This window comes from Saccopteryx bilineata, chromosome 3 (assembly GCF_036850765.1).
Source record: "Saccopteryx bilineata isolate mSacBil1 chromosome 3, mSacBil1_pri_phased_curated, whole genome shotgun sequence".
Classification (NCBI taxonomy): domain Eukaryota; kingdom Metazoa; phylum Chordata; class Mammalia; order Chiroptera; family Emballonuridae; genus Saccopteryx; species Saccopteryx bilineata.
In genome coordinates, this window is record NC_089492.1 from 143,950,283 (window position 1) to 143,974,251 (window position 23,969).

Below are 23,969 nucleotides of genomic sequence, written 5' to 3' on the forward strand. Positions count from 1 at the left end.
AGAAAGGACGAAACTCATAGATTAGATTTAGACAAATCAACCTCTATGTATAAACTTTGTTTAAGCACTGATTTAAACATACTGTATTTAAACACACATATAGAGTCATTTGTAATTTAATTAGGGAAAGATGAACATTGACTTTATATTTGATGATATTTAGGAATAACTATTAATTTTTCAGATGTGATTATGAGACTGTGGTTATTGTTTTCTAAAAAGTCCTCATCTTGGCCCTGGCTGGTTGGCACAGTGGTAGAGTGTCAGTGTGGCGTGTGAAAGTCCCAAGTTTGATTCCCGGCCAGGACACATAGGAGAAGTGCCCATCTGCTTCTCCACCCTTCCCCCTCTCCTTTCTATCTCTTTCTTTCCTTCCCACAGCCAAGGATCTGTTGGAGCAGAGTTAGCCCGAGCACTGAGGATGGCTCCATGGCCTCCACCTCAGGCACTAGAATGGCTCCAATTGCAGCAGAGCAACACCCCACTGGTGGGCATGCTGGGTGGATCCAGGTTGGGTGCATATAGGAGTCTGTCTGACTGCTTCCCCCTTCTAACTTCAGAAAAATACAAAAAATAAAAAATAAAATATATAAAAATAATCTTGTAGAGAAATACCATATTTTCCCATGTATAAGACACACCTTAATTTTGGGGCCCAAAATTTGAAGAAAAAAAAAAGTATTATATAAAGTTATTGAATTCAAGTTTTATTCATCACAGAATTCATACAACTCCTCATCACTGTCAAAACTGCCATCCATTAGCTTGTCCTCATCTGTGTTTGATGATGAATCGCTGTCTTCTTATATTGCCTCATCCTCAGTTCTATCTATGGCATTTGAAATGCCATAACCACTGTATAAGACACACCCAGTTTTTAGGCCCGCAATTTTTTGGAAAATGATGCATCTTATATGTGGGGAAATATGGTATATTGGATTACTGAAGCATGAGGTAATATGGCACATGATATTTGCTTTAAAATAATCCTGAGGAATGGGGGGAGTAGATGGATATATCAATAAAACAAGATTGGCTGTGTCTTGATAAATATTGCAAATGTATAAAACATTTGGTTCATTATTCTCTAATTTCATAAATGCTTAAAATTTTCATAATAAAAAATGTTTTTATGCCTGTCACATTCTTCAATACCATGACTCAGGACAGTTCTCCAAGTGTGATCGAAGCTACACATGATAGATACAGTTAGACATAAACAGAATATTAATTAAAAATTCTCATTAAAATATTTTATCAAAAAACTTACCTGTGTTATACTACCAAACAATATTTGCTTTACAAATCAACATGGAGGAGTCTAGAAACTAGATCAGGTTTCAGAAATGAAAAGCTAGATATGTATTCCAGAAAAGATAGTGACCTGAATCAGTCAAAACCACTGAAAAAATCATTCTGAAGAGAAGATACAAGCTATACCTCCTCCCAATTAGATACACACATCAAGGCACTTAGGGACAACTCTCGCCCTAGTATTGATTACAGAGAATGAGTGGCTAAGAAAATTGAGGTTCTAGAGTAAGAACCCAAGTTCTGAAGAAGTAGGTTCTCTGCCCAGAGAAAAAGAGAACCTGAGGAAGCCTTAGAACAAGACCAGACACAAGAGCTCTGTGATGAGGGAGTTCAAGGTAACCAGCTTATTGTTCTCAGGGCCTATTAGGTGTCCAGTGCTTCTACATCGTAGAGTCAACTGCTCCTTTGAGAGAAAAAGGATGTTCCAACACAGTGGCTTGTGTAAGATACTGCAATCTTGCATGCAAATGCAGCCTTCTTCAGAAATGCATGTTTGGACCTTAAGATGAAACTCCAATTAAAAATACTCAAAGTAAGCCTGACCAGGCAGTGGTGCAGTGCATAGAGCATCAGACTGGGATCTGGAGAACCCAGGTTAGAAAACCCGAGGTCACTGGCTTGAGTGCAGGCTCACCAACTTTAGCACAGGTCGCTGGCTTAAGCATGGGATCATAGACATGACCCCATGGTCACTGGCTTGAGCCCAAAGGTTTCTGGCTTGAAGCCATGGTTGCTGGCTTGAAGCCAATGTTGCTGGCTTGAGCCCAAGGTCACTGGCTTGAGCAAGGGGTCACAAGCTCTGCTGTAGCCCCCTAGTCAAGACACGTATGAGAAAGCAATCAATGAACAACTAAGGTTCTGCAATGAAGAAATGATGCTTGTCATCTCTCTCCCTTCCTGTCTGTCTGTCCCTATCTGTCCCTCTCTCTATCTCTATCATAAAACAAAAAAAATACTCGAAGTATGTATTATAGACTTGTATACCTGAAACACATAATTTTATAACCAATATCACCTCAATTCAACAAATAATTTTTTTTGTTAAAGAAAGAGGATTGGCCCTGGCTAGTTGGCTCACTGTCAGCCTGGCGTGTGGATGTCTTGGGTTAAATTCTCAGTCAGGGCACACAGGAGAAGCCACCATCTGTTTTCCACCCCTCCCCTTCTCCCTTCTCTCTCTCTCTCTCTCTCTCTCTCTCTCTCTCTCACTTTCTCTCTCCCCCTCCACATCCCGCAGCTATGGTTTGATTGGTTCGAGCACATTGGCCCCAAACAATAATGATGACTCCGTGGAGCCTCTACCTTAGACACTAAAAAAATAGCTCAGTTGCGAGCATGGCCCCTGATGGGGCCATCAGGGGTTGCCGGTGGGTCCCAGTTGGGGCACATGCAGGAATCTGTCTCTGCCTCTCCTGCTCTCACTCAATTAAAAAATAATAATAATAATTAGCACCACAATGTAGCCTCACTTAAGTGGGCAAGCATGTAAACATCTATTCCCAGCCTGGCCACATAGGGGTGCCATCCAAATCCCTGACCCCGAACCAGGTTGGGATGCCCCCCACCCTCAAACAACAACAAAAATATGATAAGACTTGTTTTGACTGGGTGTTGTCAGCATCCAGTGGAGGGCTGGCATCATGGCCAGGCTGCTGCCTGCTGCCGTAAGAGACGTGCACTGGACCTCCTGTAAGGCATCCATCCACAATATAGATAATGTGGGTTAGGTTTGTATATTTATCATAACAGTTTTCTGGCATAAGTATCTTGAAAAGGGACACCTTTTTCTATCTCAAAGGTTTCATGTGGGCTATGGAGAAAGAGAGGGTCTGCAAGAGCAACAAAGGGTAAGTTGGCTAAGGTGAGATCAGTGAAGGAAGCACACTGGTGTAGGAAACACCTAGGCAGGGGTATGAGCATCAGGGCGGAGGCTGGTTCCAAAGAGAGGTCAGAAGAGGCTGATGAGTAAATGAGGGATGAAAATGGTGAGACAGTATACGGAGTCAGTTCTGAGAAACTGGCTTATGAATGGGGAGCAAAGGAATGAAATAGTAGCTGAGAGGAGACTGCAAGCAAAGGAAGGCTGTGGTTTGGGTTTTAAGAAAAGGAGACAGTAGAGCCTAACTGTATGATGATAGGGAGGTAACAGAGAGGGAGAGATGATAATGCAGAAAGAGACAGAGGAGGACTGAAAGCAAAGTCCATGAGAATGCAAGAGGGATGGAACAAAAGAAAGTGAGAACGGGAACAGCATGTTCATAGATGGTCCAGTAGTCCATCCTGCTCAGTAAAGTCGTGAGAACCATGGCTGTCATCAGTTATGCAGTGTGCAAGTCCACCAAACTGATCTATAGGAAGAAATGTACCTAATCAAGAGAGAATGAGTTTAAAAGGCAGGGTACCAACCTCTGAGAATTTGAATGGTAAATAGGATAAAATTATAAAGATACTCAACTAACACATTCTTTTTTTTTTTTTAATAAATTTTTATTAATGGTAATGGGATGACATTAATAAATCAGGGTACATATATTCAAAGAAAACATGTCTAGGTTATTTTGTCATTAAATTATGTTGCATACCCCTCGCCCAAAGTCAGATTGTCCTCTGCCACCCTCTATCTAGTTCTCTGTGCCCCTCCCCCTCCCCCTAACTCTCTCCCTCCCTCCCTCCCATGTCCTCCCTCCCCCCACCCCTGGTAACCACCACACTCTTGTCCATGTCTCTTAGTCTCGTTTTTATGTTCCACCAATGTATGGAATCATGTAGTTCTTGTTTTTTTCTGATTTACTTATTTCACTCCGTATAATGTTATCAAGATCCCACCATTTTGCTGTAAATGATCCGATGTCATCATTTCTTATGGCTGAGTAGTATTCCATAGTGTATATGTGCCACATCTTCTTTATCCAGTCTTATATTGAAGGGCTTTTTGGTTGTTTCCATGTCTTGGCCACTGTGAACAGTGCTGCAATGAACATGGGGCTACATGTGTCTTTACATATCAGTGTTTCTGAGTTTTGGGGTATATACCCAGTAGAGGGATTGCTGGGTCATAAGGTAGTTCTATTTGCAGTTTTTTGAGGAACCACCATACTTTCCTCCATAATGGTTGTACTACTTTACAGTCCCACTAACAGTGAATGAGGGTTCCTTTTTCTCCACAGCCTCTCCAACATTTAACACATTCTTTAAATGTTTTTCTTTTCATCTTACAGGTAGTTTTTGCTCTTACAGACTTTGTAATAGAAAATCTTGGAAAACGCTTTGTAGAGGCACCACCTATGGACCTGCCAACTTTGTATCAAGACATGTCATTCAACATTCCCCTAGTGTTTATCCTAAGCACAGGCTCAGATCCCATGGGCGCATTTCAGAGGTTTGCCCGGGACAGCGGGTATTCAGATCGGTAAGGTCACCTGTGCAGTTTTAACAACTCATATGAACACATATCTTCCTTTACAATTTGTCCTTTTTGTTCCCTCTGTGGAGCATGAGTTCCTTCCTACATGCAGGTATCCCTTATTAAATAGACTAAGATATAGTAATATTTAGCTAAATATGCTGTTAAAATGGGGTCAGCAATTATAAAATCAGGTGTACATTTCATGAGAGAGGAGAGATTGTTTAAAATGTTGAAGTATGATAATCTAGTGGAACAGTGATTAACACTTACCTGTTATTTAAAATGGTTTTACTGTAATTGTAAAAGGACTGTAGTTTACGCTCTATGTGCAAATGTGCAAAAAAAAAGAAAAAAAACCCATTGCTCTCTATGTTGTATTAATCTCATCTTTCATATGACCTTCTACTCTGCTAGGCAGTGGGGCCAGAGGGAATTTTAAACTTGTGCATTTGCATTTTTATGTTTTTTCTGACTTAAATGTCTCCAGGGTAAGCTGATTAGATTTCTTTCTCATAAAAGCTCAGTCTTCCTGACTTCTCCTTCTTCCCCCATTCCTCCCCAAGACGGTGTCCAGATGGATAGGAAAGTACACAAGACCACAGGGGGTCAAGGGAGTATAGGGGTTTTCCATCTATGGGGTAAGCTCCATTCTGACAGGCCCCTGTGTGGACTAGCTGGTCTGGTCTGGTCTCTGGACTGTCAATTGCAAGATGATGGATTTCATCTGTTCATTTGGAGATTGTTGTCTGTTAGGCTTCTAGAGAAACAGAGCTGATAATGTGTGTGTATAAATATATATATAATATGTATATAGTATTATATATATATGAATGAAATGGGTTTACATGATAATAAACGTTGAGAAGACCCAAAATCTGCAATCAGCATGCAGGAAACCCAGTAGAGCCGATGTATAGTTCCAGACCAAGTCCAAAGGATTGAAAACCAGAAGAACCAATAGTATAAATTCCATTCTGAATGCCAGCTGGCTCAAAACCCAAAAAGAGCCTATGTATCTGTCTTAATTCAAAGGCCTGAAAAGACCAATGTCCCAGCTCAAACACTTAGGCAAGGAGTTACCTTATACTCAGCCTTTGATTCAATTCTGGTCTTCAATTGATTAGAAGGGACCTATCCATATTAAGGAGGCCAATTTGATTTACTCAGTCTACCATTCAATTGTTAATATAATCTAGAAACACCTTCACAGACTCAATAATGTTTGGCCAAGTCGGAAACCACGTGGCCCAGCCAGATTGACACATCAATTTAACCATCAAATGGTCCTAGACATTCATTGTCTTTGGTTCTTGAGTTCAAACAAAAAATTTGTATACAGAACTAATAAGAGCTATTGTGAATAAATAACAAAAAAGAAAGCAATTCAGTAGGAACAAAGACAAACAATATTAATGGGAAGTTCTCAGAAAAAGAAACCTAAATGTTTAATAAGAAATTGAAAAGATGTCCAACCTTACTAGCTATTAGAAAACAACAAATTAAAACCATAAGGAAGTATCATTTCATACATATCAAGTTGCAATATAGTGGCAAAGATATGGAGCAATGGAAACTCTGTAAGTAGGAGTGAAAAATTGGTTAAAATCACTTTGAAGAGTATTTGACAGTATATTAAAGTTGAAGATGGCATCCCTAATATGCCAACAATTCACTACTGAAATTGAATCCTAGAATAAAATCAGTTACATGTGTACAAGGAGCCATGTCCAAAAACATTTGTGCCTGACTGGTGGTGGTACAGTGGAGAGAGTGTCAGCCTGGGACTGAGGTTCCAGGTTTGAAACCCTGAAGTTACCAACTCATCCAGCTTGAGCATGGGGTCATCAACATGATCCCAAGGTCACTCACTGGCTTGAGAAAGGGGTCACTGGCTCAGCTTGAGCCCTAGGGTTATGGCACGTATAAGAAGCAATCAGTGAACAACTAAAGTGTTGCAACTATAAGTTGATGCTTCTCTTCTCTCTCCTTTCCTCTCTTTCTCTCTCTCTCAAAAAAAAAAATCAACCAATGAATGCATAAATAAGTGGAACAACAAATCAATGTCTCTCTCTCTCTCTCTCCTACCCTTTCTCTCTCTCTAAAAAAATAAAATGTATATAAGAAAGGTCAATTTAAAAAAGAATATTTATTAAAATATTGTTTATAATAACAGAAAAAACTGGAAACAACCATAATTTTCATCTAAAAATGATTATATAAATTGTGGTATATTCATAAAATTGAATACAATATAGCCATGAATATGAATAAATTAGAACCAGTACAGTATATCAATATGGATGGGTCACAGAAACTAATATATAGTTATAGAAAAGCTATATAATATTGGAGAAATATAATAAAATGTTTTTAAATGTTTTAATTAAAGAACATATTTTAAATTTGTAATCAAAATAATCAGTATTTTTTTTCTATTTTTTTAAATAATTTTATTTTTTTAATGGGGCGACATCAATAAATCAGGATACATATATTCAAAGATAACAAGTCCAGGTTATCTTGTCATTCAATTATATTGCATACCCATCACCCAAAGTCAGATTGTCCTCTGTCACCTTCTATCTAGTTTTCTTTGTGCCACTCCCCCTCCTCCTTTCCCTCTCCCTTTCCCCCCTCCCCCCCCCCCATAACCACCACACTCTTATCAATGTCTCTTAGTTTCACTTTTATGTCCCACCTACGTATGGAATAATGCAGTTCCTGGTTTTTTCTGATTTACTTATTTCGCTTCGTATAATGTTATCAAGATCCCACGATTTTGCTGTAAATGATCTGATGTCATCATTTCCTATGGCTGAGTAGTATTCCATAGTGTATATGTGCCACATCTTCTTTATACAGTCATCTATTGATGGGCTTTTTGGTTGTTTCCATTTCCTGGCCACTGTGAACAAAGCTGCAATAAACATGGGGCTGCATGTGTCTTTATGTATCAATGTTTCTGAGTTTTTGGGGGTATATACCCAGTAGAGGGATTGCTGGGTCATAAGGTAGTTCTCTTTTCAGTTTTTTGAGGAACCACCATACTTTCTTCCATAATGGTTGTATTACTTTGCATTCCCACCAACAGTGGATGAGGGTTCCTTTTTCTCCACAGCCTCTCCAACATTTGCTATTACCTGTCTTGTTAATAATAGGTAATCAAACAGGTGTGAGATGGTATCTCATTGCAGTTTTGATTTACATTTCTCTAATAGCTAAAGATGATGAGCATCTTTTCATATATCTGTTGGCCATTTGTATTTCTTCCTGGGAGAAGTGTCTGTTCATATCCTCTTCCCATTTTTTTTATTGGATTGTTTGTTTGTTTGTTGAGTTTTATGAGTTCTTTGTATATTTTGGATATTAGGCCCTTATCTGAGCTGTTGTTTGAAAATATCATTTCCCATTTAGTTAGCTTTCTGTTTATTTTGTTATCAGTTTCTCTTGCTGAGCAAAAACTTCTTAGTCTGATGTAGTCCCATTCATTAATTTTTGCCTTCACTTCTCTTGCCTGTGGAGTCAAATTCATAAAATGCTCTTTAAAACCCAGGACCATGAGTTGAGTACCTATGTCTTCTTCTATGTACTTAATTGTTTCAGGTCTTATGTTTAGATCTTTGATCCATTTTGAGTTAATTTTAGTACAGGGGGACAAACTGTAGTCGAGTTTCATTCTTTTGCATGTGGCTTTCCAGTTTTCCCAGCACCATTTATTGAAGAGGCTTTCTTTTCTCCATTGTGTGTTCTTGGCCCCTTTATCAAAAATTATTTGACTATATATATGTGGTTTTATTTCTGGACTTTCTATTCTGTTCCATTGGTTTGAGTGTCTATTTTTCTGCCAATACCATGCTGTTTTGATTGTCGTGGCCCTATAATATAGTTTGAAGTCAGGTATTGTAATGCCCCCAGCTTCATTCTTTTTCTTTAGGATTGCTTTGGCTATTCGGGGTTTTTTATACTTCCATATAAATCTGATGATTTTTTGCTCTATTTCTTTAAAAAACGTCATTGGAAGTTTGATGGGAATTGCATAAAATTTGTATATTGCTTTGGGTAATATAGCCATCTTAATTATATTTATTCTTCCTAACCAAGAACAAGGTATATTCTTCCATCTCATTATATCTTTTTCGATTTCCCTTAACAATGGTTTATAGTTTTCATTATATAAGTTCTTTACGTTCTTTGTTATGTTTATTCCTAAGTATTTTATTTTTTTTGTTGCAATCGTGAAGGGGATTATTCTTTTGAGTTCGTTCTCAATTGTTTCATTGTTGGCATATAGAAAGGCTATTGACTTCTGTATGTTAATTTTGTATCCTGCGACCTTACTGTATTGGCTTATTGTTTCTAGTAGTCTTTTTGTGGATTCTTTGGGGGTTTCGATGTACAGGATCATATCATCTGCAAAAAGTGATACCTTTACTTCTTCTTTTCTGATATGGATGCCTTTTATTTCTTTGTCTTGTCTGATTGCTCTGGCTAGAACCTCTAGTACCACATTAAATAAGAGGGGAGAGAGTGGACAACCCTGTCTTATTCCTGATTTAAGGGGGAAAGCCTTCAGTTTAGTGCCATTTAATATGATGTTAGCTGATGGTTTATCATATATGGCCTTTACCATGTTGAGATATTTTCCTTCTATACCCATTTTGTTGAGAGCCTTAAACATAAAACTGTGTTGTATTTTATCGAAAGCCTTTTCTGCGTCTATTGATAAGATCATGTGGTTTTTGTTCTTTGTTTTGTTGATATGGTGTATTACGTTAACCGTTTTACGTATGTTGAACCATCCTTGAGATTCTGGGATGAATCCCACTTGATCATGATGTATTATTTTTTAATATGTTGTTGTATTCGATTTGCTAGTATTTTGTTTAGTATTTTAGCATCTGTATTCATTAGAGATATTGGTCTGTAGTTTTCTTTTTTTGTGCCATCCTTGCCTGGTTTTGGTATGAGGGTTATGTTGGCCTCATAAAATGTGTTTGGAAGTAATGCTTCTTCTTCAATTTTTTGGAAGACTTTGAGTAGAATAGGAACCAAGTCTTCTTTGAATGTTTGATAAAATTCGCTGGTATAGCCGTTAGGGCCTGGACTTTTATTTTTGGGGAGGTTTTTTAATGGTTTTTTCTATTTCTTCTCTACTGATAGGTCTGTTTAGGCTTTCTGCTTCTTCTTGACTCAGTCTAGGAAGGTTGTATTTTTCTAGGAATTTATCCATTTCTTCTAGGTTGTTGAATTTAGTGGCATAAGGTTTTTCATAGTATTGTACAATAATTCTTTGTATATCTACGGTGTCCGTGGTGATTTCTCCTCTTTCATTTTGGATTTTGTTTATATGAGTTCTTTCTCTTTTTTCCTTGGTAAGTCTTGCCAAGGGTTTGTCAATTTTGTTGATCTTTTCAAAGAAACAGATCCTTGTTCTATTAATTTTTTCTATAGTTTTTCTGTTCTCTAAATCATTTATTTCTGCTCTGATTTTTATTATCTCCTTTCTTCGGCTGGTTTTGGGTTGTCTTTGTTCTTCTTTTTCTAGTTTCTTAAGGTGTGAAGTTAAGTGGTTCACTTGGGGTCTCTCTTGTTTGTTCATATAGGCCTGAAGTGATATGAACTTCCCTCTTATCATTGCTTTTGCTGCATCCCATAGATTCTGATATGTCGTATTGTCATTTTCATTTGTCTCTATATATATTTTGATCTCTGCACTTATTTCTTCTTTGACTCATTCATTTTTTAAAAGTATGTTGTTTAGTTTCCACATTTTTGTGGGATGTTTTTCCTCTTTTTTGCAGTTGAATTCTAGTTTCAAGGCTTTATGGTCAGAAAATATGCTTGGTACAACTTCGATTTTTCTGAATTTGCTGATGTTTTTGTGACCCAACATATGGTCAATTCTTGAGAATGATCCATGTACACTGGAGAAAAATGTATACTCAGTCACTTTGGGATGAAATGTCCTATAGATGTCTATCATATCCAGGTGCTCTAGTGTTTTGTTTAAGGCCACTATGTCTTTGTTGATTCTCTGTTTGGATGACCGATCTAGAGCCGTCAGCGGTGTATGGAGGTCTCCAAGTATGATTGTATTTTTGTCAGTTTTTGTTTTAAGGTCAATAAGTAGCTGTCTTATATATTTTGGTGCTCCTTGGTTTGGTGCATATATATTAAGAATTGTTATGTCTTCTTGATTCAGTGTCCCCTTAGCTATTCTGAAATGGCCATTTTTGTCTCTGAGTACCTTTCCTGTCTTGTAGTCAGCATTATCAGATATGAGTATTGCTACACCTGCTTTTTCTTGGATGTTATTTGCTTGGAGTATTGTTTTCCAGCCTTTCACTTTGAATTTGTTTTTATCCTTGTTACTTAGATGAGTTTCCTGTAGGCAGCATACAGTTGGATTTTCTTTTTTAATCCATTCTGCTACTCTGTGCCTTTTTATTGGTGAGTTTAATCCATTTACATTTAGTGTAATTATTGACACTTCTGAGTTCCCTATTGCTATTTTATATCTTGCTTTCTGTTAGTTTTGTGTCTTGTTTGATCCTTCTCTTTCGTTTTTCTATCTTTTGTTTTTATTTGGTTGTATTCCATACATCTTTCCTCTGTTGCTATCTTTTTTATCTCATGTGCTTCTGTGGTGGTTTTTTCAATGGTGGTTACCTTTGAGTAATGAAAAGGGTTCCTACCCTGTTCATTGTAGCGAATTATTTTGTGAGTACTTTTGCACTCCATCGTCCTTTGCTACTGTTAATCTCCATCTTCTCCCCCTCTTTCTTTTTGTTGTTGTCACAGTTTAAATTTGGTTTTATTGTGTTCTTCTTGGAGCTTTAATTTGTGGCTCTGTTTTTTTTTGTTGTTGTTGTTCTTTGTATCTGATTGGAGAACCCCCTTTAGTAATTCCTGGAGTGGGGGTTTTCTGATGATAAGTTCCCTCATCTTTTCTGTATCTGTGAATGCTTTTATTTCTTCTTCATATTTGAAGGATACCTTTGATGGGTATAGTATTCGTGGCTGAAAGTTCCTCTCTTTCAGGACTTTAAATATTGGGGTCCACTCTCTTCTAACTTGTAGAGTTTCTGCTGAGAAATCTGAGGATAATCTAATGGGCCTTCCTTTATATGTTGTATTCTTCTTTTCCCTGGCTGCCTTGAGAATTTTTTCTTTGCTGTTGGTTTGTGCCAATTTCATTATGATATGCCTTGGAGTAGGTTTGTTGGGGTTAAGAAAACTCGGGGTTCTGTTTGCTTCTTGAACTTGAGGCTTTAGTTCTTTCCACAGGCTTGGGAAGTTCTCTTCTATTATTTGTTTGAGTATGTTCTCCATTCCATTTTCTCTCTCTTCTCCCTCTGATATACCTATTATTCTTATGTTATTCTTTTTGATGGAGTCCGATAATTCTTGTAGGGCTATCTCATGTTTTTTAATTTTTGAGTCTCTTTCTTCTTCTTCTCTGTTGTGCCTCAAGTTGCTTGTCTTCTATGTCACTAATCCTCTCTTCTATCTGACCTGTTCTATTAGCTAAGCTTGTTACTTCGTTTTTCAACTCGTGAATTGAGTTTTTCATCTCTGTTTGATTTATTTTTATAGTTTCAATTTCCTTGGAAATATATTCTTTGTGTTCATTGAGTTGTTTTCTGAGCTCCCTAAATCGCCTTTCTGTGTTTTCTTGTACATCTCGGAGGATTTTTAGGATTTCTATCTTGAATTCTCTGTCATTTAGCTCCAAGGTTTCCAATATATTAAATTTTTTCTCCATAGATTTTTCCTCATCTAGCTGTGTTACCTCTCTTTCTTTTGTACCCATGATATTCGATTTTCTCTTCCTTAATGGCATCTGAGGGTGGTTTTGTTGATAGTATTAATGAGATTTAATAAAGAATAAAAAGTTAAAAAAAGTAAAAAATTGAAAAGAGTTGGTTTTTTTAAAAAAAATTAATAATGAAATAAAGAAAAATAAAATAAAATAAAAATTTTTTAAAAAGGAAATTATTCCCCCCCTTCTTTTTTTCTCTTCTCTTCTCTCCCCTCTTTCTTGAGAAAATCTTGTGGTGAACTGTGAATTATAACAAACAGTGCCTGTAATGGAGGGCCTGAATTGGGGAAAAGTAATAAAGGGGCAAAAAAAAAAAAAAAGAAAGAAAGAAAAAAGAAGGGAGTATGGACCCACAAGAAGCAAATAAGGAAAAAATTTGGGTCAAGAATAAAATGATTTGCTTTTAGGTGTTGGTTGACTTAGAGTTATAATGAGAGGAATAAGAGGAAAACAGAAAAATGGGGGGGGACAAATTAAAAAATTACTATTGTATTTAGTGGAACAAGAACTAGAAAAAATGGAGAGCCAGGGATAGAAGCACTGCTAGTGAGTTAAAAAGGTGAAGTAAAAAATCCCCAAAATGCCACAAACATAAGTTTGAGTCCCAGATAAGATAATTTGTTTGTTATTGAGGTTTGAATGAGAGGAGATGTAAAGGATAATGGAAGAAAGTAATATAGAGGGAGAAAAGAAAGAGAGAAAAAAAAAGAGGGAAACACTAAAAGAAGAAGAAAGAAAAGAGAGAGAGAGAGAGAGAGTTAAGGGTTTTGAGGTGCAACCCTCATAGAGAGAAAGGAAGAGGAAAGAAAAGATAATGGGAGATGTAACACTTATGGGTAGTGTAGTTCAAGGAGAGGAGAGAGTAAGACCGGCAGAGAGTTAATCGGCCAAATTGGAGGAGGGAAAAAAATATCAAGAATGAAGATAAGAGAAACAAACGAACAAATATAATAAAATGGGATAGGTTATAAAGTCTGCAGATTATTCTTGATTTTGAGAGGTTATCTTCTTGCTTTTTCTTTTCTCTCCTTCTTCCTGGTCAGTGACTCTGTACCCCAGGTTCTGCCCCTTTGGCACGCTCAGGTAGAGGTTTGCAGTTGATAAGTCTCTATGGCGATGTCATGTATTGTGCTTTAGTCTCGTTGGCAGTCGAGGCTCATTAGCATTTATAGGCTCCGACAGTGAGAGAGTCCGTATTCCTGGAGCCTTTCTCCTAGTCTTTCCTTCCTCAATTAGTAGCCTGATAATCCAGCTATGGGGTTGCTGCTGCCTCTGCCTGGATAGTAAGAGGCTCAAAGAGCTGGCAACTCCCCACTCTATTCCCACTCAGCACAGGGCTCTGGGTAAGGCTCAGTCAGTCAGAGCTGCTAGCATAATCAGGCAGGGCTTCCGCCCACTCAAAGACCTCTGGCTCTGTCACTCTGTCCGGTAACACAGGCGGGCACCCACTCCCAGGGCGCTTGGAGAAAACTCTCGCTCACTCTCTGCGCGTGCAGACCAGGATATCAGGCCGGCAGTCTCTCGCTCTGAGTGAAACTCCCAACCACATGGAAAAGTTACAGTGTTGGAATTGGCTCTCGCTCCGTTCCCATGCGCGGCTTTTGCAAGGTGCTGAGGCGGCCCGAGATTCCGCTTTGGCCCACACAAAGGCCCCTGACTCTGCCCCTCTGTGCGATAACACGGGCGCGCACTGCCGAGGCACTCGGAGGAATCTCTTGCTCTCGCTCACTATTTGCGCGCGCAGATCAGGGTATCAGGCCGGCCACGTTTCCCTCTGAGTGAAACCCCCACCAGCACGGAAAAGTTCCACTGTTGGAATTAATTCTCGCTCCCTCCCATACGCGGCTTTCCCAGGGCGCTGGGGCTACCCAGAGATTCCGCTTTTGGTCCACACAAAGTCCTCTGACTCTGCCTCTCTGTGGGACAACATGGGCGCCCACTCCCGGGGCTTTGGAAGAAATCTCTCACCCACTATCTGTGTGTGCCGGCCAGGGGATCGGGGAAAATGGCTGCCCCGCTTGTCTTTCTTTGTCTGGGTTTGGCGCGAGTATTAGCTTGTATTGCCCGGGTTGCCACAGGAACAGTTTTTCCTCGGCTTGGATCTTCGTGCCACAGCCTGGTTCGGCTGTTTGTGCCACGGCCTGGATCTATTCACCCCCTTTGCCCACCTCAGTTTCTATATTCACAGTTCCCAGAGAAAGCCGCCCTGTTTAGGTTAGTGAGGAAGGCGAAGCATTTCTTACTCCCTATTTCCTTCGGGGTTTGGTTATATATTTAGCCAATTTTTTGCTCGACCATACCTTCGGGTGTATTGCGAAACATCTGGAGGCTCCAAGGATAGGTTTTTCTGTTTCTGGTTGAAGATCTTGTTGAGTTTTGGGGGAGATTTATCGGTATCGCTTCCTATCCCGCCATTACTCTGACATCATCTCTATTTTTTTTCAATTACAGTTTTCATTCAATATTATTTTGTATTGGTTTCAAATGTATAGCATAGTGGTTAGACATTTATATAATTTACAAAATGATCTCTCCAATAAGTCTGGTACCCTTGTGGCACCATACATAGTTATTACAGTATTATTGACTGTATTCCCTGTGCTGCACTTTTTATCCCATGACTATTTTGTAACTACCAGTTTGAACTTCTTAAATCCTTCACCTTTTCTACTGGTCCCCAAACAACTCTCCTCTGACAACCATCAGTTTGTTCTCTGTATCTATGAACCTGTTTCTGTTTTATTTGTTCCTTTAGTTTTTCTTTAGATTCCACATATGAGTGAAATCATATGGTATTTTTCTTTCTCTGTCTGACTTATTTTAATATCCCTAGGTCCACCCATGCTGTCACAGATGGTAAGATTTCATTCTTTTTTTATAGCTGAGTAATATTCCATTTATCTATGTGTCATTTCTGTTTCATCCCATAGTCTATTGATGGGCACTAGGGTTGCTTCATATCTTGGCTGTTGTCGGTAATGCTGCAAAAACCACAGGGATGCATATATCTTTTTGAATTAGTGTTTTAGATTTCTTTGAATAAATACCCAGAAGTAGAATTGCTGGGTCATAGGGTTGTTCTATTTTTAATTTTTCAAGGAATCTCCATACTGTTTTCCATAGTGGTTACACAATCCCACTAATAGTGCATGAGGGTTCCCTTTTCTCTGGGTCCTCACCGTTACTTGTTATTTGTTGATTCATTGATGATAACCATTTTGACAGGTGTGAGGTGATATCTCATTGTGGTCTTAACTTGCATTTATCTGGATTAGTGACAGTGAGCATCTTTTCATATATTGAGGTGTCTATTCAGTCCTCTACCCATTCTTTAATTTGATTGTTTGTTTTTTTTGGTGTTAGATTTGTATGAGTTCTTTATTAATTTTGGATAGTAAACACTTATTGAATGTATCATCATAAATATCGTCCTCCAGTCAGTGAGTTGTCTTTGTGTTTTGTTGATAGTTTCCTTGTAGTGCAAAAACTTTTTAATTTGCTGTAGTCCCATTTATTTTTTCTTTTGTTTCCCTTGCCTGAGAAGATATACCAGAAAAAAATATTACTAAGAACAATGTCAGAGAATTCATGGCCTGTGTTTTCTTCTAGTAGTTTTATGGTTGCAGGTCTTGCATTTAAGTCTTTAATCCAGTTTGAGTTTATTCTTATATGTGGTATAAGAACGTGATCTGGGTTGTTTGTTTGTTTGTTTGTTTTCTTGTTCTTGTGTTTTTGTGGGGGTTTTTCATTTGTTTTTTTGCATGTATTTGTCCAGTTTCTCCAACACCATTTACTGAATACATTGTCTTTACCCCATTGTATATTCTTGCCTCCTTTATCACAGAAGTCAGGATAGTGAGGACCTTTGGGAAGATGGAAGGGGAAATGATTAGAGTGCAAAGTGGCATAGGAGCAGTCTCTCTGGCATGCTGGCAAAGTTCTCTTCTCAACCACAGATGTTCATTTGTGATTATTCATGGAGCTGTATATTTGTTTCTTGCACTTTTTTGTATATATATTATAGTAAAAAATGGTTTTTAAAAAGCAAGAAAGTACTGAAAAACATTTACACATCTATGAGAATGAGGATTTTAGATGTGTGCTAAGTCTAGGTAAAAGTCTACTATATTTCAGTGTGTTAATAATTTCATTGCTTAAAAAAACATAAAACAGCATTTTGTTATTGTTCAACTCAGGGTGCAATCAATTTCACTGGGGCAAGGACAAGGACCCATTGCTGAAAGAATGATCAAAGATGCTATGAAATCAGGAAATTGGGTATTTTTGCAAAACTGCCATCTTGCTGTTTCTTGGATGTTGGCCATGGAAGAACTAATTAAAACCTTCACAGATTCAAGTATGTTGAACACATCATTTGCATAATAATGCCATTTCTTATGAATCAAATCCTTATAATAATTCTTTTTTATAGGCATTGTGTTTCCACATATTAAAGAAAAGAAATTTGAGACTTACAGAGATTTAGTTAAGTTACACAAGCCAGATTAGGAAAAAGGTCTTCAGACTCCAAGTTGAGGGTATGATCCACTGGTTGCCATCTACGGGAAGTCATTTGAATTCAAAATATCATATAGGCATGATAAAAAGAAATAGAAAAATGAATTTAGGAAAAAGGGCGAAATCAAATATTTCACTATAGAAGTAAAGAAGTTAAAAACAAAGTTGAAATTACCAGCAATTGCCTTAAAGTAGCATTTTACCACTTTGTGTACTAACTATGGTATCACCACTTTCTCAATAAAGAAAGTATAATGGGCTGCAAAGAGATAGGAAGTGAAATTAAAGTCTACTCATTTTAAAATGTTAGTATAAAAATAATTGAAACCTTAGGAACTGTATGATTGGTACAGAACAGGATAGACCGTATTTCACTCTGCCAGGAGGCTATGAGAGAGAGCCACCAATCTGGAATATCCAGAGCCCCTTCTCTGGGGTCTCCCAGGGTCCTAATCACAGAAAGCTTTCTGCGAAGGTGAGAGCTAGTCTTGTAAGCCACTTTACTTAATGCTACCTATTAAGTGAGGAGCCACACCTTTATAGAGGGACCAGCCTGCACTGGTTACCAAGCCACAGCCAGGACCTTGCAGCCTTCCTCTAAGGGCCCCTCACTTCCTCTAAGGGTTCCCCCCCTGCCTGCCTTCTGCAGGCTGCTTCTAAGAAGGACTTTCATTTGCATCTACCATCCAGAATCTCCACACTTCCCACACTTACGCAGTGCAAATAAGAGGTGGCCCACTTCCAGCTAGCCATCTGGCTCACTTATATGATTAAAGACAGGTGACAAGGTTTTCAGTACAGTTTAGGAATCCCAGTGATTAGGATTATAATTAAGGGAAAATGCTAGGAAAGGCATCTGAAGGGCAATTTGCTGCGGTGGTACTACCTGAGTCTTCAGAATATGGCAGTGGTATTCCGCTTGCTAGTGACCAGTAAAGAGCATGCTCCAGTTCTTCAGGGAGTGTGGACGGGCTAAGGAAGCCGCCAGAATTTGTTGGTGAGTTTGAAGTGATTGCATCTCACTAACACTTAAATGAATAAAAAAAATCCTCTTCCAGCCCATTTCAATCATTGATTAACTTAACCATTTGAGTTCTGATGTCTAACATAACCAGTATAAAATAAAATACATTCAGGTAATAAGCTGAAAAGAAAAACTGAAGAAAAGAAATTTAAAAAGCAACAACTCTGGACTTTAAATTTTAAGAACCAAGTAAAGTTCTGCCTCCAGCACCTTCCTGACTACACATTACTTCTCCACTCTGGGCCTCAGTTTCCCTAGCTATAAAATGATTGCATTATATCATTTCTAGTAGTCCCACACTAAGAGTACTTCAAGATTCCATTCCAACTCTAAACTTCTAGGATCTCTGTGAAAGTTAAGAATCTTGATGTTTTAGTAATTTTAAGAGAAAAGATATAAAAGAAAAAAAGTTTCTCTAAACCTGGCCTTTTTCCCTTTTTTTCTTTTTTAAAATTTAAGTGAGAGGAGGGAGATAGACAGAATCCCACATGTGCTCCGATTGGGATTTACCCAGGGACCCCAGTCAGGGGCTGATGCTCGATGATCACCACTGAGCTATTTTTAGCACCTGAGCTAGAAACTCCATGGAGCCATCCTCAGTGCCTGGGGTCAATGAGCTCAAATCAATAGAGCCATGGCTGTGAGAAGAGAAGAGAAAGAGAGTGAGAGAGAAGGAGAGGGGAGGGGAGGAAAAGTAGATGGTTGCTTCTCCTGTGTGCCCTAACCAGGAATCAATCCTGGGATTTCCACATGCCAGGTCAATGCTCTACCACTGAGCCAACCAACCAGGGTCTGGCCTTTTTCATCCTTTGGGGTTTTTTGTTTGGTTGGTTGATTGGTTGGTTGTTTGGTTTTTTGTTTATTCTTTGTTCGGTTGGTTGGTTGTTTTTTGAGGGGGGTTGTTTTGGGTATTTTTGGTTTGTGGAATCATTAGCCCTAAAATTTTGGTTGATATTTTACTTCTATGCCTGATAGTTTCTACCTGCAAGTAACTTTAGTGTTTCTCTAGACTTGTACTAAAACTAATTTTTAATTTTGGCTATTTAAAGTAGTTTATTAATTTAGCTAAAACTAAGAAGTATAAATTCACCTTTGATCTGCAGTCATTCAGTAAAATTTGAGAACCTACTGTACACACCATGCTCTGTTCTGGATGTTTAGGTATGTCAGGGAACAAAACATCACAGATCTCTGCCCTCATTGAGCTTATATTCTAGTGAAAGGAGACAGACAATAAATAAACCACATGATAGAAGTCTTACCATATGTAAAGCCAGTATCCAGGGCCACCATCGTGGCCATTCACATGCAGGTTCGTATTGGATTTGGACAGTCAGTAAAGAAACAACAGAGCCAAAAACTGGTGGGCCATCATCTTTAATCCTAGCTTGCACCCAGCGGGCAAGTAGAAACACACACTGGGCTCTAAAACCTACTCACATTCAGTGCCCACAAAGCTACTGACTTATCCAAATTTCCTAGAATCAAAGGTTTCTAGCTCACCAGACTTATTCACCTCTGTTCCCCATCTCCTTCCTTCTCCCTGCACAAACTCTACACAAACTGGCTTCTCACTCAGCACTCCGCCATCTTGGATGCTTCTCCTGGCCTCCTCCATGTGGCCTCTCTCTGATCTCTGCTCTCTAATGCTAATCTCAGGAACTAAAAGAGCAAGTTCCTGTTCTGCCCCCATTTTATAGTGTAGAAATCAAAACCTTTAATCCAATATACAAAAAGGGAAGTCTCTATACAAAGTCACTTATCTGAGGCACATGGGATTGTACCACCCCACATCAAAAAGGGTGGGAAAGGCTTAGTCCTAAAACCAAGCCCCAGGCTACAAGGATCCTGCCTGCCCACAGCCTGCCCCCAACACACTTTTATCTGCCCAACACCATATAAATTCCTTCTTGACTTGGAATGGTAAGTGATCAGTGCTTTGGAAAAAACTTCATTAAAAGGAGAGTAAGGTTCCTGACCTGTGGTGGCGCAGTGGGATATAGCGTTGATCTGGAACACTGAGGTCGCCAGTTCGAAACCCTGGGCTTTCCTGGTCAAGGCATATATGGGAGTTGATGCTTCCTGTTCCTCCTCCTCCTTCTCTTTCTCTCTCTCTCCTCTCTGAAAATTGAATAAATAAAGTCTTTTTTAAAAAAATCTTTAAAAAAAAAAAAAGGAGAACAGAAAGGTCAGGATGAAAAGCAGGTGGGGAGGAAGGGTGGAGAGCAATTTTAAATGGTATTGTCCAGGAAGACCTATTAGAAAGATGACATTCAATCAAGACTTGAAGAAAGTGAGGGAATCAGGAAAAACATTCTTGGCAGAAGGAACAGATAGTGCAAAGGCCCAGGGAGGGAGTGAGCCTGGCGTGTTGGAGGAACACCATAATAGGTACTTAAAAATCAAGGACAAGCCTGACCTGTGGTGGCGCAGTGGATAAAGCGTCGACCTGGAAATGCTGAGGTCGCCGGTTCGAAACCCTGGGCTTGCCTGGTCAAGGCACATATGGGAGTTGATGCTTTCCAGCTCCTCCCCCCTCCTTTCTCTCTCCCTCTCTGTTTCTCTCTCTCCCTCTCTCTCTCCTCTCTAAAAATGAATAAATAAAATTTAAAAAAAAAAGATTTAAAAAAAAAAAAAAATCAAGGACAAGAAAATGACCTTTGGCTCTGGCCTTTGGCTCTCTGAATAGAATAGAGCATAGGCCCAGCATATGGACATCCTGGGTTTATTTGTCAGTCAGGTTACACAGGAGAAGCAACCATCTGCTTCTCCCTCTCCCTCTTCTCTCCTTCTTCCCCTCCCTCAGCCAGTGGCTTGATTGGTTCAATTGGTTCGAGCATGGCCCAGGCATTGAGGATAACTCCATTAGAGCAAATCAGCCTCAGGCGCTAAACATAGGTTGGTTGGAGCATAGACCCCAGACCAAGTTGCTGGGTGGATCCTGGTCAGGGCACATGCGGGAGTCTGCCTCACTATCTCCCATTCTCTTACCTAAAAAAGAAAAGAAAAGAAAGTCATCTTTGGATGATGCCTGTGTCTTCCTGTGATGGAAAGGATGATTTTTCCAACATTGTTTTGGCCTTTTTGACTTGGAATGGAACTCATACTCTCTTAGATTCTCAGTCCTCAGCTCAGAAAGTGTAATGACCTAACCCCTTGGTGTTATGCCTGAGGTCTCTCCGTATCCTTGCTCCCTGGGTTCCCTTTGCAACTTCTTTACAGAAGAGAGAAATCCCTTTCTTTTCCACAGGCTTTCTGGCCATTTTCATGCAACTTGCCTTAAGTTGAATGGTTAAGGGGAGAAAAAGCTTCCTGAAAATAAATGTACTAGCAATAGCTGTCCTCTTTTTCACTGAAATTTTCTCCATTACAGAGGGATGGCCCTTAACATCTCCATCAAGTATTGAAAATTAATGTCTCTAATTTCTTTATTCAAACGTACCAGTGTCTGGACTGCCAAACTCTCCTGTTTAAAGATTTCTTTTTTTTTTTTTTTTTGGAAATTAAATTTAATGGGGTGGCATTGATCAAGATTTCTGTAAAGATCCCCGCTAAACATTTTAGATCATTTTACAACACACTTTTAAAAAAGGATAAAGTAGGCTTTAAACAGTTTACAGCCCTTTTTGCTACCTTCTAATAATTATAGAAAAGGGTTACTAAGAGTTAAGCATTTTCCTTTTTATTGTTTTGCCTTTCTTTTAAACAGATATTGTTATCAAGGACAGTTTTCGACTTTTTTTAAGTTCCATGCCTAGTAATACATTTCCTGTTACAGTTCTTCAAAATTCTGTCAAGGTAATGTATGCACATGGTTGGAGTGATGGGAGGTGATTGGCCTCTGAGTGTTCACCAGTGGGTCCAGGGAGCTCAGGCCCCACGCAGGACCATGTCAGAGTCTGTGCAGCCCAGGTGGGGAAGTGGGAGTCAGTGTGTCTTCACCTTATAGCAAGCAGGGAAATGGTTTCCCAAGCCACTGCCTTGCATGCCCTAGCCCAGTTGGTCACTCAGTTCATCCCCTCTTATCCTCTATCAAAAAATGTCAAGGACATAGAGTAATGAGAACAGGATCCCTCCCAGAGTTAAAGGAAAGTGTCAGCATTTGAGAGTCAGGAGGACCTATAGGCTGCTGGATTTCAGTTTCCAATACATGAGGAGCCTCTGCATAGACTCACCCAGGGATGATCAGAAGGGATGCCTCTTCCCTCCCTCCCCATTTCATCAAAGCAAAGTGTGAGATGATGCCACATGTTGGGATGACCAAAAAATCCAGTGTATAAGGCCTTGTTTAGAAAAACGGACACTGAATGGAAGTGTATTAGATTCTTGTGTGGGTGGTTTACCCGCTAAAGGTCTGAGGACCCCGTCAGGCCCTGTTCTTCCAGGATGGAGCCTGAGCAAGCAAGATACAGAGCAGGTGCGAATATGCCAGAATACCTTGTGGACGTTGTTATCTAAATTTTCTCAGTGGCTTCAGTCTACATATGTTATTCAGACATAATGCAGATCTGTAACACCCTCTCTGCCACCTATGTTCCATCTAAATCCAGGTAACCAATGAGCCTCCAAAAGGCTTACGCGCAAATATCAGACGAGCATTTACTGAAATGACACCTTCATTTTTTGAAGAAAATATACTTGGAAGAAAATGGAGAAAAATTATATTTGGCATTTGTTTCTTCCATGCAATTGTTCAGGTACACTCAGTTCTGCTTCTTAATAGAAACAAAAAAGTATACCTTGTTAGAAATAAATAAACAAAAAGTAAGAATTAAATGGAGCTTACAAATGGCATCATGAAGCGCTGAGGGCCCTGTTCTGTGACTGAACCCAAGTCGTTTTACCGCAGGGGTTGATCTGCACTCCCACCTGCCTCCTCCCCCTGCTTCTCGGTCTCCAGCCCTGCCCCCAGCTCTGTTCTGATCTGACTAAGCGCACCATCACCTGGATGGCTGCAGCAGGTCAGATGGAAAGCACGAAACTGATCTCCCCAGCTGTGCCCCATTCCCCAACATCTACTCCAGACTACTTCTGAAATAAGTGGCCCCTTCTGTCAATCACCTACACCCAAAATTGCAGGACGGTTCTTGCTCTTCCCTCTTTACACATATATATCGTGTCAGTCATTAAACCCTTATTTTTCCTGAAGTAATTTTACTCTTACCCGTCCCTATTTGGGTGGGTATACCAACCTTCACAGCTTCCTACCTGTGACTGGAGCCCCAAGTCCCTGAAAGGTGATCTTCAAATCAGTACTACTTTCTCATTCCTCCTGTTCACACCTCACTGTGGTCTGGTATCCATACTGTGGCCTTGTACTTGAATTCTGATTCTTCAATTACATATCTTAGACGTCTTGATTAGACTGGCTGAATGCTTTTCAAATGTATGTAGTATACAGAGAAATAATCATTTTAGAAAAAATAAAGATTAAAGATCAAGATATGGGTTAAGCAAGCGAGGTCCTACAGGAGACCTGAGACATTGGCATTAGGGGTGCCAGATGTGATGTCTTTGTTCTAATAAAAACATCTGAGATGAGGAACTGGTTTAAGATTTAGAGAGATTTTGATATCAAGAGAAGAGAACATAAAACCAATCCTCTGGTATAATCATTGGTTTGAAATTAAGAAATTAAGGTAGGATAGGTGGAAAACAAACAGAGGGAAAGATTTCACTATGAGAGTCCATGAAACAAAGATTATGATTCTGTGTACCAGTTTAAAAAAAACTGTCACTATAGAGAAGTCAGTGTGTGGTCAGCGCAAACGGCAGGACAGGGAGCCCAGGTGATGGACACTCCTTAGAACAGCACAGGCAGCTCTCTGCACAGGATGGATGATTAGTGTCAGTAGTTTTATGCCAAAAGACACTAGGTGGGATTT

At 39.3% G+C, this 23,969-nt stretch overlaps 1 protein-coding gene across 1 annotated transcript in view; it reads left to right on the forward strand.

Moving 5' to 3' along the window:
- The window catches only part of DNAH6 (dynein axonemal heavy chain 6), a 319,440-nt gene that overhangs the window by 259,083 nt on the left and 36,388 nt on the right, over positions 1–23,969 (forward strand). Inside the window, exons 64-67 of the mRNA XM_066267533.1 lie at positions 4,533–4,723; positions 16,739–16,899; positions 21,794–21,882; positions 22,635–22,781. Coding sequence (XP_066123630.1) covers positions 4,533–4,723; positions 16,739–16,899; positions 21,794–21,882; positions 22,635–22,781 — 588 coding nt within the window. The remainder of the gene's footprint in view (positions 1–4,532; positions 4,724–16,738; positions 16,900–21,793; positions 21,883–22,634; positions 22,782–23,969) is intronic.